Source organism: Arvicanthis niloticus, chromosome 2, assembly GCF_011762505.2.
Source record: "Arvicanthis niloticus isolate mArvNil1 chromosome 2, mArvNil1.pat.X, whole genome shotgun sequence".
Lineage (NCBI taxonomy): Eukaryota > Metazoa > Chordata > Mammalia > Rodentia > Muridae > Arvicanthis > Arvicanthis niloticus.
In genome coordinates, this window is record NC_047659.1 from 63,775,676 (window position 1) to 63,792,991 (window position 17,316).

Consider the following 17,316-nt stretch of genomic DNA (forward strand, 5'->3'; position numbering starts at 1 on the left):
ATTTTCAGAGACATATTTGGAAGTTAATTGCAATTCTCTATGATGCTATGTTAGCAAGAGATAAAGTTGGGACAGGATCTGGATTTCAAACAGGTGTTAGTACATGTGTTAAGGCTCTTTTAATTGTCAAGTTAAAATTACTTTTGTTTCTTCTACAGAATTTAATGTAAGTTGCATTGATTGTGCACTTTCTAATTGTGTTAGTGTGTTGAAACCTCAAATGTCTGTGATAGAGGTCTATCAGCTTTTGTTTTATTGCCCTGCGTATTACAAAACCTCAGTATTCTGAAAAAAGCTTGCAACTACTGGAAGAAGTGAGTCAGGCTTTAAGCAGAAGCAGGAGGGCAATGGGCTTGATTATTGCTGATTATAAGAGCTTTAATTACATTAATTGCTAGCACCACTACTTCTCCAATTGCTTGTTTATGAAATTAAAAATGGGCAGATGTGGAGAGCTTTGGGGGCTTTGTTTATTGTTTATTGTCTTGCTTGTTCCTTGACTATTTGCATCTATTGTATTGCTGCATCCTCAACGTAGAACTGACCTTAACACTTGCATGCAGTTAAAATGGTATATAAGCAAAAAGGAAAAGGGGGTATGGGATGGGGGGTTTCAGGAGGAATAAGGGAAAGGAGATGACATCTGAAATGTAAATATTAAATGTAAAACAATTTTAAAAATAAAAAAGAAGAAGGGCTGGAGAGATGGCTCAGTGGTTAAGAGCACCATCTGCTCTTCCAGAGGTCCTGAGTTCAATTCCCAGCAACCACATAGTAACTCACAACCATCTGTAATGAGATCTGATGCCCTCTTCTGGTGTGTCTGAAGACAGCAACAGTGTACTCACCTACATAAAATAAATGCATAAATCTAAAAAAAAAAAAAGAAAAGAAAACTTACAAAATGTATGGATAATGGAAGTAAAGAGATAAACAGATTAAGAGAGTGGTGACTGAAGGGCAAGATTCTACCCAGTTAAGCTTTTGTTTGTATTTGTAGTTGAACAATGGATAGTTATATTATTATAACCTGGTTATTATTTTTATTTGGACATAAGGAGATATCATTGTATGTCAAACTGACATGAGATGACACAAGCTTTTGATCTAGATCTTAAAACATAATCACCATGACAATCTTAGGTCCAGGTGTGGTGGGCCACTCCTTTAATCTCAACATTCAGGAGACACAGCCATGCAGATCTCTTGAGTTCAAGGTCTACAGAACAAGTTCCATGACAGCCAAGCTTAGGCAGTGAAGGAGTTGTAAACCAGAAAGCTGGTAATAATGTAATAGAACAAGGGGGAATTTTACAGCCCCAGCAAGCAGCAGAACTTGGCAGCTTCAGCCATGTGACTCTGGCTTTAGAGTTAAGAATATAAGGCACTACTGGGACAATTGATGTTGGTTAGCTAGAGCTAAAAAATTAGTGGTGATTAAGAAGAGACCAGACTCAGTGAGGCGAAATCTTCTGAGAAGTGCTTTCTGGGAACACAAAAAAGCTGTATTCCAGAGATAGCCAAGGTTGTACCTCGTATTGCAGCTGGACTTGATAATGTATAAGAATCATCCAGGTGGTACTGGTTTTGAAGGTAAGAAGGGGTCATGGAGAAGAGATGAGGTTTGTCACTGTGAGAGGCCAGGGAAGGCCATTGGTGATAGTATAGCCTCAGTTGCAGTTGAAGGCCTAGGACTGAAGGGGCCATGAAAAGAAGTTGAGGCTTAATAATATGAAGAAAGCCTATAAGAGGCTATTGGTGAGGCCTAGTTGCAGCAGAAGATCCCCAGCATATTGCAGATGCCAGTACCCATTGGATGATCACCAAAAACAATAGCAGCAGTGGAGTCGAGTCAACCAGAGCCTAGAATGCTATGGAGGGCAGAGCTGGAGAAGCGACCCAAGGCCTTTGGAGAAGCACAGAAGATCACATGTGGATCCCAGACATTGGAACAAAAGCTGTAACATTGAAGTTGCCTTGGAGACCCCAAATGTTTGAGATGCCAGAGCTGTGGGCTATCTGCTGAGGAAAGCAGCTAACAGGAAGTGGAACCAGCCCAAGAGAAAGAAATGTGTTGCACTCATTAAAGTAGAAAGGAGTTGGAGACCTGATAAGCACTTTGATATCAGATATGGAGATGCAAAGTTTGAAGTTTTCCCAGGTGGTTTTTGGTCTTGTTTTGGTCCAGTGCTTCCTCACTATGATATTCTGGAATGGTAATATATCCTGCGATGTTGGGGGTATGTGATCTGCTTTTTGATTTTGACTTTATAGGGGATTAACTTTGGACTTTTAACAGTACTGAAACTGTTATAGTCTTCAGAACTTTCAAAGTTGGACTAAATGTATTTTGCATTATACTGTGTTTAGGTATAGCCCCCATAGAATCCTATGTTTGAACAAGTCAATGGCAACCAGGGAAGGAAATGTGGTGGTTTGAATATGCTTGGGCCAGTGAGTGACATGATTAGGAAGTGTGGTCTTTTTGGAGTAGATGTGGCTTTGTTGGAGAAATTGTAAATTGTGTCACTGTAGGAGTGGGATTTGAGACCCTCCTCCTAGCCCTGCAGGAGCCAGTCTTCTCCTGACAGCCTTCAGATCAAGATATAGCACTCTCAGCTCCTCCTGAGCCATACCAGTCTGGACACTGCCATGCTTCCTGCCTTGTTGATAATGGACTGAACATCTGAACCTGTATGCCAGTCCTAATTAAATGTCCTGTATAATAGTTGCCTTGGCCATGGTGTCTGTCTCTTCATTGCAATGGAAACCTAGCCAAAAAAAAAAAAAAAAAAAAAAAAAAAAAAAAAAAAAAAAAAAAAAACAACTTCTCCATTGCTGGTGGAAGTACAAACTGATACAGCCATTTTTGAAATCAATTTGATGGCTTCTCAGAAAACTGGGAATAATTCTACATCAAGGCTATAACATTCCTGGACATATACTCAAAAGATTCTCAACCATACCCAGAAACTGGCAATAACCTAGATGTCCCTCAACCAAAGTATTAATAAAAAAGATGTGGTTCATTTACACAATGGAATACTACTCAGCTATTAAGAATGAGGACATCATGAGTTTTGCAGGCAAATGGATGAAACTAGAAAATATCATCCTGAATGAGGGAACTCAGACCAAAAAGGACATGCATGGTATGAACTCACTAATAAATGGATATTAGCAAAAAAAAATGTACAGAATACCTAGGATACAATCCACAGAACTCTCGAGAAGGTTAACAAGCAGAAGGGCCCAAGTGAGGATGCCTTAGTCCCACTTAGAAGAGAAAAGAAAGAAATCACAGGGAGGGGCAAGAGGAACCTGGGTGAGAGAGGGGAAAGGGAGAGGAAATGGGGAACATGATCAGGTATTGAGAGGGGGGAACAGGATTGAAGCTCTGAGAATAAGCAGAAAGAATGGAAACAGGCAACTGTAGAGAGACAGGGCATCAAGTGGAGGGATGGGGTTGTCATCCCACAGTCAAAACTCTGACCTAGAATTGTTCCTGTCTGTAAGAACTGCAGGGACGAAAATGGAGAAGAGATTGAGGGAAAGGAGGTCCAGTGTCTGGCCCAAATTGGGATCCAGCTCAAGCGGAGGCTCCAAGGCCTGACACTATTACAGATGCTATGGTGTGCTTGCAGACAGGAGCCTAGCATGGCTGCCCTCCGATAGGCCCAACAAACAGCTGAAAGTGTAAGACGCAACAGAATACACCAGCTGATATAAGGCCCCTGACACATATTCAGCAGAGGACTGCCTGGTCTGGCCTCAGTGAGAGAAGAAGCACCTAACCCTCAAAAGACTTGAGGCCCCAGGGTGTGGGGAGGTCTGGTGGAGTGGGCTTGAATGATGAGGACATCCTCTTGGAAATGGAGGAGGAGGTATGGGATGAGGAGCAGTCAGAGGGTGGGCTGAGAGGGAGATAACGATTGGACTGTAAAAAAAGATTAAAGAATAATAATAAATATTAATTAATATTAATTATTATTATTAATGAATTGTCACACTGAAAATGTATATGCCTAATACCCAAACCCAAGTAATCTGCAGCAATAAAATCAAGACATTATTTAAATAGCACAATATAGCAAGAAGGAGGAGGAGGAAGAGGAGGAGGAGGAGGAGGAGGAGGAGGAGGAGGAGAGAGGGAGAAGTTGTTGTCACTCAGGTCTTATCTTTTAGAAAGATAATACTAGTAATGTAGATACTTATTTAATATCGACCCAACTGCATTTCTAAAATTAGCCACTGTTAATGTTGTTTGTAGATACCAAGTGAGAATAAGCAGAAGATCTTGACTACTGTCTTGGCAAAGATTTCATCAGAAACAATTATTAGTCCTTTGGGTACTTGAGAGGTCAAAGCATTACCAGATCCTATACCTGAAAACCTTTTTAAACAACTCTTTGGAATCAAGGGAGAATAAATTCCAGGGAGTTTGTCAGCCAATTATTAGAGATATAGTAAAAATATTTCTTTAAGAGACACTACTTGAACTTGGTGAGTTTCTACAGAATTAAATTAAAGGAAAACTTGAATTAGGACTGAAAGATATTTTCTTTGCATAATATTCGTGGGCTAATAAGAACCAAAACAAGTGTCCAAAGAGGTACAGAAAACCAGGTCCAATCAGGTTATTCTATTCACATACACATCTCTTAGTGGAATACACAAATGCTTTCTTTGAGATTTTGGCTTTATTTTGGGCTTTTAATATTAAGTATATTATTTCCACATATATGGAAATACATACGGCTATAAATATATATCAACGTGCATAGGAACTAAGCCCAAGAACAATCAAACTTTACTGGCTAACATAGCTCCTTTCAGAGTAAGCTGTGACAATGAGAATAAGAAAAAACAAAGAAAGAAAGAAAACATCCACTCTAGAGAGACATCAGCTCACAGAGTCTACTGAAAGCAGTGCTGTGTCCAGAGGGAAAGAAACAATGACTGCATTAAATCTACAAACAGACATCTCTGCACTCAACTATGCCCAGGTTGGTGAAAACTACATTGTTTCTTTACAATTTTTAAACAGATTCCATTGATTTTGACAATTTGTTCTCACTAAAGCAGACTTTATAATCTTATAGTACACTCAAAGTGATTTGCTATAACAATAAATGAGTGAAACACAATAGCATTAAATAATCTGTGGGAAATACAAGTCAGGTTTTATCTCAAATGACTGAAATCACTGTAAAAGTGCTGTGGTCAGTAGTCTCACTAAATGCAGAGATTCAAATTGTAACAATTTGAAAGTTTTCACCCTTTCCCATTTCCATGCTGCTACTTTAAAATTAGAGCTTTAAGTAATAAATACACTGAAAATGATTAATCACTTAGTCCTCATATTGAAGACCCATGAATAGGAGGAAAATTCTCAGGTAATAAACCACTCTAAAATCCAAATACATTTTTCTTCACGTTTATTGTAATTGAGGGGTCTTGATGCTGACATCTCTACCTCAAATTTGGATATTATGGGAAAGAAATTATGTGGCTTGTTTTGTTTTGTTTTGTTGTTTTGTTTTTTTGGCAGATGTTGTGGAAAGACGCAAAAATGGAAAGAGAAAGAATAAATTCTCTCCTCCTTTGTAAGACCACTGACATGCCAGTGAAAGTCATGATTACACAAACTGAGAGAAAAAAATTCCTTATAGCACCAATCAACATTTCTACCAGTTGTCTATTTTGATTGAATGTATACCAAAAACAGAAAGTATATTATTTTAGGTGCCCTCTCCTCATGTAGCTTCATTTACAGACAGTTCAAAACAGGAGAATTTTACCCAACCTTGAACACGATCCTAAATGAAGAAATAGTTGAACATTTAGAAAAAAATTATAAAATTCTGTGAGAACTAGAGTCACTTTGTAGCCTTTGCATGTATGCATCCAACAATACAAAGAAATGAAAGGATCATGAAAGAAGGAACCGTGAGAAGTCTAGCACAACACCTGCTGTTCTAGAATTAATTACACACAATGAGCTGTAAAAACAAATGTTCTTTTGTTATCCAGAATAACACTGTAATTCTGTCTCTGTCCCTGAGTTCATGTGTATCATAAGATACAGAGGAATGATACATATATAACACAGGCTCCAGGCTTTAGTTCTTTACTGTCCCATTTACAATCATACACACTGAGTTCATAGGCCTTCAACTTTCACAATCATGCACAACTGTAATTTCAAATAAATTGAGATTGATGAAATTTCTCCTGTAAGAACAAAACACAACAGTAAAGGAAAGCCCTGTTTGGGATTATTCAATGAATTTGATTTAAAATAAATTGGCAGTTAACCATCAGTCAATGAACATAAAGACTTTGGTTTGTTGAAGTATTACAATAAAGTATTAGTAGTATACCAACCTACTTCTCATCTTCAAAATTACCTGCACAGTGATCTTAACTGAAGAAGTGAAAATTTACATTTTTGTTGTTGTTGTTGTTTCAGCCATGCCAACAATGAGATGACAAAGTATTTTAGCTTAGAGTTTAAAATAACACATGGGTATACTTTTTTGTATTTTTCAGATGACCATATGACAGAGCCTGAACTAAATCAAGGGAAAGGATGAGCAATGTCACAGAATTCATCCTCCTGGGCTTGACACAAGACCCACATCTGCAGAAGCTCTTATTTGTTGTGTGCTTAATGATCTATGTGATCACACTGGCAGGTAACATGCTCATCTCAGTCACCATCTTCATCAGCCCAGCCCTGGCTACTCCCATGTACTTCTTCCTGTCCTACTTGTCCATCATAGATGGTTTCTACTCTTCTTCCATAGCACCCAGAATGATCTATGACCTAATCTCTGAGAAGAGCACCATATCCTTCAATGGCTGCATGACTCAGCTTTTTGCTGAGCATTTTTTTGCTGCAGCTGAAATCATCTTGCTGATATCCATGGCCTATGATCGCTATGTGGCCATCTGCAAGCCCTTGCACTACATGACCATCATGAGCCGACCTGTGTGTGTATTCCTGGTGGGGGCTGCTGTAATCTTAGGATTCATCCATGGAGGGATACAGATTTTGTTCATGGCTCAGTTACCCTTCTGTGGCCCAAATATCATTGATCACTTTATGTGTGATTTAATACCACTCCTGGAGTTGGCCTGCACTGACACTCACACTCTGGGGCCCCTGATCGCTGCCAACAGTGGGTCACTGTGTTTGCTCATTTTCTCAATGCTGGTTGCTTCCTATGTGGTCATCCTGCACTCCCTAAGGAATCACAGTTCAGAAGGGCGTCGCAAAGCCCTGTCTACCTGTGCCTCTCATGTCACTGTTGTTGTCTTATTCTTTCTACCTTGTTCTTACCTGTACCTAAGGCCCATGACCTCCTTCCCCACTGACAAAGCTGTAACTGTATTTTGTACCCTAGTGACACCTATGTTGAACCCCTTAATCTATACCCTCAGAAATGAAGAGGTCAAAAGGGTGATGAAGAAGCTCTGGGGTCAAATGGGGAAAGCTGGTGATATGTAAACCAGGTGATTTGTATCTCTAGAAACAATGCCTAATGCTATTCCATGGACATTTGTTCTCCTTAATAGTTAAAATAATGATGGTGATGGTGGTGGTTTCGGTTGTGGTGGCAGTGTTGATAGAGGTGGTGGTGGTAATGACGATGTTAATAATGAATTATATCTTATCAGTATTACATTTTCATTGAATAACAATTATATGTTTAAATAGAGTACATTGTGAATCCATGAAGATATGATCAAATCATGGTGAAAAATGTTTCTATCCTGTTGAGGTTTGATCTTTTGATATGTATCATAATGATAAGTACTGGCCCCCAAGGTCTAGTTTCTCCCAGGAATGAGTGAATCTGCATGTACAATGGTCCTTAGTTTAAAAATAATGGTTAAATAAAAATGCCAACAATCAATAGCTAGGCAGAAGAGACATAGGCAGGGTTTGGAGTTTCTGGGCATGGGGTCTGAGTGACCACTCAAGATTGAGGAAACTGAAGAGTTGGAGAGAGGAGAAGATGCCATATGGTAAGAATCTCAAAATCATGGTAAGGCTCGGCCAGATGGAGTTAAGAGCAGCCCAGATAGAACAGTAAGTAATAAGTAAGTAAGATAGAATAGTAAGTAATAACTCAGGGTTATCGATAGGATAGTAGATTCTAATATCATAGAGGGTACATACTGCCCAGCTTTAGTGCTGATAAAGGTTTATTATAAATTAAAGGTCACATGTGTCTTTTATCTTGAATTTCATAATCAAAGGTGGGGAGGAAGCCACTAATTGGGATTAAATATTTCCAGCAACAGTATCCCATTAGATGTTTATTGTTTCTTTTTAAAGCCTTTAAACTTTTTTCTAGTTCCTTATAAATACATAATAAATTGTTGTTAAGCATGTCCATCCCCGTGTTTAGTATGTATTCTTCCGAGGCATCTCTATTTTAATTCCTGTTCTCCAACCTCATAACATTCTCCTCTTTCCAGTCCCCGCCCCCAGCCTCTATGACCACTGTTCTACTCTCAGCTTCAATAAAATAAAGCTTCTTGGCTTTTACATTTTAGTGACAGCATGCAACATTTGCATTGCTGCCCCTGGTAGTTTCCTTATGTCCCTCCAGTTCCATGCAGGGTGCTACAAACTATTCTTTTTTATAACTGAATATCATACTATCAGTACACACATCATAGTTTTTATTATTTTGAGACTTTCTTACTTGAATGCTGTATTTTTATTAACTCCACCTCTTTCTATTCTCCATCCAACTACATATATTTTTTTCTATAATGTGTGTGTGTGTGTGTGTGCGCGTGCGCGTGCGCGCGTGTGCACACGCACTCATAAGTGTTACTCATAAGAACATGTGTTTAGAGATGACTACTATTACTTATTAGATAATCTATTAGGAAATTCATCCCTAAAAAAGACTAATTCTTTCTCGGGAACTATTGGTTGCCTATAGTTCTTCATCTAGGGATGTGTATGCAGTCTTGAGAAATTTCCCCAGTTAATATTGTTGTGTCAACTGGTGTCCTCATTATGTTAAATCAATATAGTTTCTAACGTTCTTCCTGATAATTTTCTTTATCCCCACAGATAAGTATAACTCTTACTTCCCATCAAAGAAATTTCTTTTTGCAGCAGATGGAAACTACTACAGAGATCTACAACTAGTCGAAATGCAGAGAATAAGTGGTCATGGATTACCTGCCAAATACTACATCTTAAGTGCAGTCTCTAAGGCTCAGGGAACACTGCAGAAGAGGGACAGGATCATTGTAAGGGCAAGAGTTTAGAATGCCTGCTGTGAAGTAATGATTACTAACCATGGCAGGGATATCATGCCTATGAAAACACAGCAATATGGTTGCTGAAGTCTAGAGACAAGTTTGGAAGTTAGGTTTCTTTAAAAAGACAAAAGAAATATTATGAGAACGTGCTGTCATTTAAGTCCCAGATGTAGGGCTGTGGGGCTGCTTTGGGCTGTCCACAGCGGCTGAGCATGATTTGCCTCATGCTCTGGCAGAAGTTTGGCTTTGCCAGCTACAGATAATTTCAGCAATTGTGTGATATTTGGAATTCTGGGAACTTTGCAGAGGGTACAAATATGCTAGAACCCCAATAGGCAGTCAGTGGTTCTTGGTCAGTTAGGGAGATTGTTTGTGGTTGTTAGTAGCAATGGTCAAAGAAGAAACAACAGGAAAGAAATTAGATTCAGGAATTTGTCCTAACTCCTCACTCTCCACAGTCCTTATTTCTCTCCTAACTAGTATTAGGGGAGTACACTGAGGGTGGAAGTGGATGTGGGGTAAAGTATGGGAAAAAGAAAAACAGAAAAAGTGGCAAAGACCAGCTACACTGAATCATACCACATTTTATTAGCTCATTCTTCCTTCACTAGCAGAAATATCAATTCACATTAGGAGTACATATAATGGACTGGACTGACATTAAGACTCAGAAGAAACAGCAACAGCCCACAACGTTTTAGAAGCCCAACAATACTTATTTTCTATAAAATAAGAAAAATGAGTATAATCTAAACCCACTTAAACAATACTCATCATTATACCAAGGCATTCATAAACATAAACTTTAATATTTTTTTTAGAAAAATACTTATACAGAGAAAAGAAACAAGAATTCACATGGTTCTATTGTTGTAGGTGTGAAATAGATCAACACTAAAATATTTGGTACTTTTCATTCTCAACCCTTCAGGCTGTATTTTAAATGTAGTTATATTTTAAAAGAAACAGAGACAAGTACATATGAAATTAGTATAGAAGATTGAACATCTCTAAGAAAATGCGCACCAAATATGATTTCTATCTTCCTAAGTTAGAGAGGTTATCAAATATATTAAATCTACTAATACAGTTGAAAGCTTTTCACTTAACACACAGAGAGAAGGAGAGAGAGAGAGAGAGAGAGAGAGAGAGAGAGAGAGCATTTCTAAGCCCCCTCCACACACACACACAAAACCAATTTCTTTCAGAGGTTCTTTTATGTTATGTCTTCAAGTATGAAATTATATGTTTAAAATAATTCAGGCTGGGGAGATGGCTTTCTGTGCAAAGTGCCAGCCATGAGAACCTGAGTTTGGATCCTCAATTCTCATAAAAACCAAGCATGGCAGAAAGCATGTGTAACAGCAATGTTGGAAAAGGAGTCAGGTAGATTCCAGGGCTTATGAGGTAACACTCTATTTAAGCAGTGAACTCAAGGATCAGTGAGAGACCTTGTCTCATAAAGTAATGTGGGAAAATTTTTAAGTCAACAAACAGTGACATGCACACACACACACACACACACACACACACACACATCGAAACACTTAAAAACTAAATAAAAGTAAAACTTGTTTAAAGCACTGAGGAAATTGACTTGAGTAAAGAAAATAGCCTTGAGTAAAGAAAATAGCCTTGATTGATAAAATACCCCCTCCCTCCCAGTTCTCTTCCTCCATCTCCTCTCATGATTATTTTATTCCCCCTTCTAAGTGAGAGTCATGCTTCCTCGCTTCCACCTTCCTCCCTGTTTACCTTCTTTGGATCTCTGGAGTGTTTCATGGTACCTGTATTTTATGGCTAATATCCACTTGTGAGTACATACCGTGAATGTCCTTTGGGGATGAGGTTATCTCACTCAGGATGATATTCTCATGTTCTCAAAATATTACAAAAAGACTTACATAAAGCACTTCTTAAAGTCTTCTACAAAATTGAGGCAAAGGAATTTTTCAAAACTCATTTTATGTGGCTAATATTTAATATGGAACCTGAATTCAATATAGACAAAGCACTACGTAAAACAAATCAAAACCAAGACGCCTCTTGCAGTCATGGCTACTGTAGGACAGTAGTTGTGTGCTACGAACATTCTATTATGAATGACAGCCCCAGTATCCGTTACCCTCCAGTAACATCCCTAAAGCTTGTTTAGAGTTAGCAACTTTCACAATCTTTCAACTACTGCACTACATTAGTGTAAATAATTTATGTCTTGCTATTTTAAAAACATGTAATTCTACTCTTTACTGACCAATCAGGTACAGAGTGAAGCAGCTGGCATGCATTCACAGTGCTAATCAATGTCAGAGATAAGATGACACAGCAATATATATATATATATATATATATATATATATATATATATATATATATATATTCCCTATTTGGCTTAGAGTGTTGACTTTAACTCATTTATGTAGGAGCATGTGCTTAAATTCAATTCCTTTTTGAGACTGAAGCAGGTCATCAAGAAAGAAAATCCCTGACTAGTTGGCTTCAATTATTGATTCTTTCATAATTTTTTAGTTTAATTTTTATTTATTTATTTTATTTATTCACTTTACATCCCACTCACTTTCTAGTTGATCAGGACCCACATGAAGACCAAGCTACACGTCAGCTACATATGTGTGAGGAGGCCTAGGTCCAGCCTGTACATGTTCCTTGGTTGATGGTTCAGACTCTAAGAACCTCAAGAGTCCAGGTTAGCTGATTCTGTTGGTCTTCCTGTGATGTTCCTGTCCCTTTGGGGACCCACAATCCTTCCTTCTATACTTCCATAAGAGTCCAAGTTCAATCCACACTTTGGCTGTGGGTGTCTGTATTTGTCAGAGTCAGCTGTTGAGTGGAGCCTCTCAGAGGACATGCTATTTTTACATCCCACTCACTTTAATATATAAAGAAGGTCTGTATATGATGTTCAATGGAAAAATTCTTTTTTACTGGTTATTTTACTTATTTACATTTCAACTGTTATTGCCCTTCCCAGTTTCCCCTATACTATCCCCCTTTCCTCCTGCTTCTATGAGGGTGCTCTCCCACCCACTTCCACCTTACAGCCCTAGAATTCCCCTATGCTGGGTCATCGAGGCTCCACAAGACCAAGGACATCCCTTTCCATTGTTAACAGATAGGCAATCCTCTGCTACATATCCAGCTCCAGCCATGGATCCCTCCATGTGTACTCTTTGGTTGGTGGTTTAGTTCCTGAGAGCTCTGGGATGTATGGTTGGTTGATATTGTTGTTCTTCCTCTCTGGTTGCAAACCCCTTCAGCTCCTTCAGTCCTTCCCCTAACTCCTCCATTGGGGTCCTTGTACTCAGTCTGATGGTTGACTTTGACCATCCCCATCTGTATTGGTCATGCTCTGAAAGATCCTCTCAGGAGACAGCTACACTAAGCTCCTGTCAGCAAGCAACTCATCCTGGCATCAGCAATAATGTCTGGGTTTGTTGTCTGCAGATGGGATGGATCCTCAGATGGGGCAGTCTCTGGATGACCTCTCCTTCAGTCCCTGCTCCACTTTTTGTCCCTGAATTTTCTTTAAACATGAGAATTTGGGGGTTAATATTTTTGAGATAGATGGGTAAAATTCTTGGCTAGGAGGTACATGAATCTGAATTCAATCCACAATGAAACTTCATTTCTAAAACTAGCCACTGCTAATGATTGTACATACCAAGTGGGAGTAACAAGAGGGCCTTGGCAAAGGTTCCAAAAGAGATGATTAGCAATCCTCTGGGTATCTGCAAAGCTAAAACACGACCAGACCTTCCAGACTGTGAAAATCTATTTGAATATTTCTCTAGCATTAGGAAGAAACAAAAGAATCCAAATAAAGGGTTAGTGCATCAATCAATGCCTGAAGCATAGCATGAATCAAGATAATGAAGATTTGTCTAAGAGAAACTATTCTTAATGCTTGTAGGTTTCTAAGGAGAAGGAGTTAGAGAGGAGCTTGAAATGAGGGATAATAGAAATCCTATTTCCACATTGTTCACAGACTCTTAGGAAGGAAAGAAAAATGCCCAAAGCATAAAGGGGGAAATCTAACCAATTTAATTTTATCTCTTATACATACTATAGTTGAATATACTAATGTTTTCTGATTTGAGTAATTAGGCTTTATTCTCTGTGTTATTATCTATTAATGTGGTATAGGAATTCAATCATAGAAAATCAATGTTTTTAATTGGAATATTTTATTTTTGGAATAAATGCTGGCAATATAACCAAAAATAAAAACTAAAAATGCCTAAATTAGAGAATTGTTTAGAAAAATAATAACTCCAGTGTTAGCCTGTAGAGTCGGCTGAATACTATAATGGATATTCTCAGAGGGGAAGAAAAAATAACTGCGATCAATCAACAAAGAAATCTACAACCAACTACAACCCAGTAGGTGACCACTAAATCTTTTCTCCCCAAATTTAAGCAGATTGATTTGATTTAGCCAATTTATTCGCACTGAATTTATTCTCAGTTTATAAAACTGTTAGTTTTAAAAACTGAAGTAGAATTTGCAGTTATATGCTTGAAATAAAGTTTTATGTTTTTCTGTGAAAATAAATTTAGACACAAAAGCATAAAAATATCCATAGAAAATACTGACTGTAATTTTACTTAATAAGGCACTGCTTAGAATGATTGAAATCACTTCTAAAATATACTTTGGTTTATGGCTATGTCTCACTAAATACCTTAATTCTAGATGTTTCTTGGTAATGACCCCTTCTCATGATTTTAACACTGTCTATTTGAAGTTATGATTTGTGAGTGAATTTACTGAGAATGATTAACTACATCACCCTTTCTATAGAAGCCATAAGCAAAGTAGAGTCACTCTGGGACTAAGCCAAATTGAAGACCCAGTGCTTCTTCACAATTCCTCTGCTTCTCACTATTAAAGAGGCTGCAATTTATTGGAATTTTTTAACTGCAGTACACTGACAAAATTTTAGGTATGATTTTGTGTAGATATTAGGCAAAAAGATAAAGAAAAAGGATTAAATACCACTCACTAGTAACAGCTCTAATTCATATTTGGGAAACCTACATCTAGGTCATTTTAAAGGATATATTGTACTGTCGTTAATATTTCTTCATCTTCATGATGAAACTATAAGTTCATCTGAATTTGACTGAATTTTCTACTAAAAGGAAAAGTGTGGTATCTTAGGTAACCCTGTCATTTGTGTATTATCAACAAGAAATTTGAGGTACAACATATCTAGTTTAATTCTAGTTGTAAAATGTGATTAGAGAGGAGAAATTAACACAATTCTAAGAATGGTTATTCTTATGATCAAAGTTCAACCACAAGAAAAATTTATTCCTGAAACATTGGGGTGTTTTATGGAGATTTTATGAAGAATTGTAGGTTGCAATGTTTAAGTGATTTAATTTAAGCAACATTTGACTTTGTAGTGTGTGTAAACTCCATTTATTCATTCAATCCTGAATTATCATCAAAAGATGTCTACATAAATACACAAACAGAACTTCAAACTAATTGATATTGATGATATCTGCTCTCCAGAAACACCATGAAATGTCAGGGTCTGGTTAGAAGACAATTTGAAAGTTATCTATGTTATCCATTATAATGACATTTTGATTTCTTGTATATTTGTAAGGTTCTCTCACTAGTCCGTGAAAATCCATCAGGAATAATCCAACCTGTCTAATCTGGTTTTTATAACTGCATGGGATGTGCTACTGTCTGCAGACTTGAGCAGAAGTAATAAGATGATAGGGTACTTCAGAGTATCACTTTAAATATCATTGCTGAGACACCCTATGGTTTCTTTTCAGATGACTGTATCCACAGAGACAATACTAAATTGATGGAAAGGATGAGCAATGTCACAGAATTCATCCTCCTGGGCTTGACACAAGACCCACATCTGCAGAAGCTCTTATTTGTTGTGTGCTTAATGATCTATGTGATCACACTGGCAGGTAACATGCTCATCTCAGTCACCATCTTCATCAGCCCAGCCCTGGCTACTCCCATGTACTTCTTCCTGTCCTACTTGTCCATCATAGATGGTTTCTACTCTTCTTCCATAGCACCCAAAATGATCTATGACCTAATCTCTGAGAAGAGCACCATATCCTTCAATGGCTGCATGACTCAGCTTTTTGCTGAGCATTTTTTTGCTGCAGCTGAAATCATCTTGCTGATATCCATGGCCTATGATCGCTATGTGGCCATCTGCAAGCCCTTGCACTACATGACCATCATGAATCGACATGTATGTATTTTCTTAGTGGTAGCAGCTGGAATTGTGGGGTTTGTTCATGGAATGATACAAACTATATATATAGCTCAATTACCCTTCTGTGGCCCCAATACCATCAATCACTTTATATGTGATTTAATACCACTCCTGGAGTTGGCCTGTACTGACACTCACATTCTGGGGCCCCTGATCGCTGCCAACAGTGGGTCAATGTGTTTACTCATTTTCTCAATGCTAATTGCTTCCTATGTGGTCATTCTTCATTCCCTAAGGAATCACAGTTCAGAAGGGCGTCGCAAAGCCCTGTCTACCTGTGCCTCTCATGTCATTGTTGTTGTATTATTTTTTGTACCTTGCTCATACTTGTATGTGAGACCAGTGATCTCCTTCCACATTGACAAAGTTGTGAGTGTGTTTTACATCCTAGTGACGCCTCTTTTGAATCCTTTAGTTTATACCCTCAGAAATGAGGAGGTCAAAAATGTTATGAAGAAGCTCCTAGGTCAAATCAAGTCAAACACTGGTTAAATAAAGCCAGTAATTTTCTATAGTAAGGCAGTAATACCTAATGATAATTCATATAGATTTTTCTCTAAGTGATTTAAATTGATATAGTCAATTATACTTTGCATCAGAATTAGAACATGGATGATTTGAATTAATGCAGTAGGAACAGTATAATTTATACATGTAGAATATGACCCCATCAAAATGTTAAGGGCTTGTATGACATTAAAATTTTATTAATTCTTTATATTTAAAATCTTTAAATTCTGTTTCAATTTTTTATGGTATCTAAAATAATTTATTGTGAACTATGGTCACCCTAGTCTGCTTAGAAAGTATTTCCCCTATCAAACCATATTTTAGAATTTGTTACCCCTACTTCACATTGTTCCTTCTCTTTCTTGCCCTTTCTAGTCTATAATGATCTTTACTTTGGTCAACTTCAGTGAGACAAAGTGCTGAGGAGGATGCAGGGAAAGGGAACCCCTATTCACTTTGATAGAAGGGTAAACTAATGCAGCTACTATGGAAATCAGTTTTTTTCAAAAAACTAAAAATAAAACAATATGACCCAGGTGTAACTCTCCTGGGCATTTCCTCAAAGGTACTAACCTACAACAGAGATATCTGTACATCTGTGTTAGTTGCTGTGCTCTACATACTAGCTAAAAAAGGAAAATTACCAATGTGTACACAGTAATTGATAAATGAATAAAGAAAATGTGGTAAGATACATAATGGAATTTTATTCCACACAAAAAATGAAAATAAATAATTTTCATATGAGTGATCGAGTCTAAAAAATATTATATTGAACAAGATAATCCAGGTCCAAAGTGACAAATAATGTATGTTCTCTTTCATGTGTGAATCTAACTTGAAATTTTATATTTCTATAGTTAAGTTAAAATCCGTATAGAGCTCTAAAAGCAAGAAAGGAAAAAACAAGGTATGAAAAGGGGACTGAGTGGGAAAAGTAGAAAAACACAATATTAAATAAGATGTTTACATTAAACCTTCCCTTCTCAGGACTCAGGGAGCTATGTCAAAGATAGAAAAATTGTAAGAGCCAGAGGGAATGAATGACTCCAAGGAAACAGTATCTTCCACACACAATAAGACTGATTCACATATTAATTCATAGAGACTTTGGCAGCACATATAGGCCTTGGCTAGATTCAAGCCTTACAGAATCCCAGCACTGAGAAGGGGAAATGAACATAAATTCTCAATCCTATCCAACAAGCTATCTCCTACTGACATCAGT

The 17,316-nt window shown here is 37.6% G+C and overlaps 2 protein-coding genes across 7 annotated transcripts; both read left to right on the forward strand.

The window, feature by feature from the left end:
• Positions 1–4,439: 4,439 nt before the first annotated feature.
• On the forward strand, positions 4,440–8,407 carry LOC117703854 (olfactory receptor 4C45-like). 3 transcript variants are annotated; one of them, XM_076929166.1, is made up of 3 exons: positions 4,442–5,006; positions 6,553–6,698; positions 6,810–8,407. In XM_076929166.1, the coding sequence occupies exons 2-3, from the start codon at positions 6,593–6,595 to the stop codon at positions 7,511–7,513; spliced, it is 810 nt and encodes a 269-aa protein (XP_076785281.1). In that variant the 5' UTR covers positions 4,442–5,006; positions 6,553–6,592; the 3' UTR covers positions 7,514–8,407. The 3 variants fall into 3 exon arrangements, with proteins under 3 accessions (XP_076785280.1, XP_076785281.1, XP_034351591.1); XM_076929165.1 differs by having other exon boundaries at positions 4,440–4,503; positions 6,553–8,407; XM_034495700.2 differs by having other exon boundaries at positions 6,553–8,407.
• A 4,656-nt stretch (positions 8,408–13,063) lies between these two features.
• On the forward strand, positions 13,064–16,997 carry LOC117703902 (olfactory receptor 4C45-like). 4 transcript variants are annotated; one of them, XM_076929169.1, is made up of 3 exons: positions 13,108–13,221; positions 15,112–15,258; positions 15,370–16,997. In XM_076929169.1, exons 1-3 carry the CDS (start codon positions 13,185–13,187, stop codon positions 16,068–16,070), a joined length of 885 nt encoding a protein of 294 aa, XP_076785284.1. In that variant the 5' UTR covers positions 13,108–13,184; the 3' UTR covers positions 16,071–16,997. The 4 variants fall into 4 exon arrangements, with proteins under 4 accessions (XP_076785283.1, XP_034351664.1, XP_076785284.1 ...); XM_076929168.1 differs by having other exon boundaries at positions 13,064–13,139; positions 15,112–16,997; XM_034495773.2 differs by having other exon boundaries at positions 13,102–13,695; positions 15,112–16,997.
• Positions 16,998–17,316: the final 319 nt, after the last annotated feature.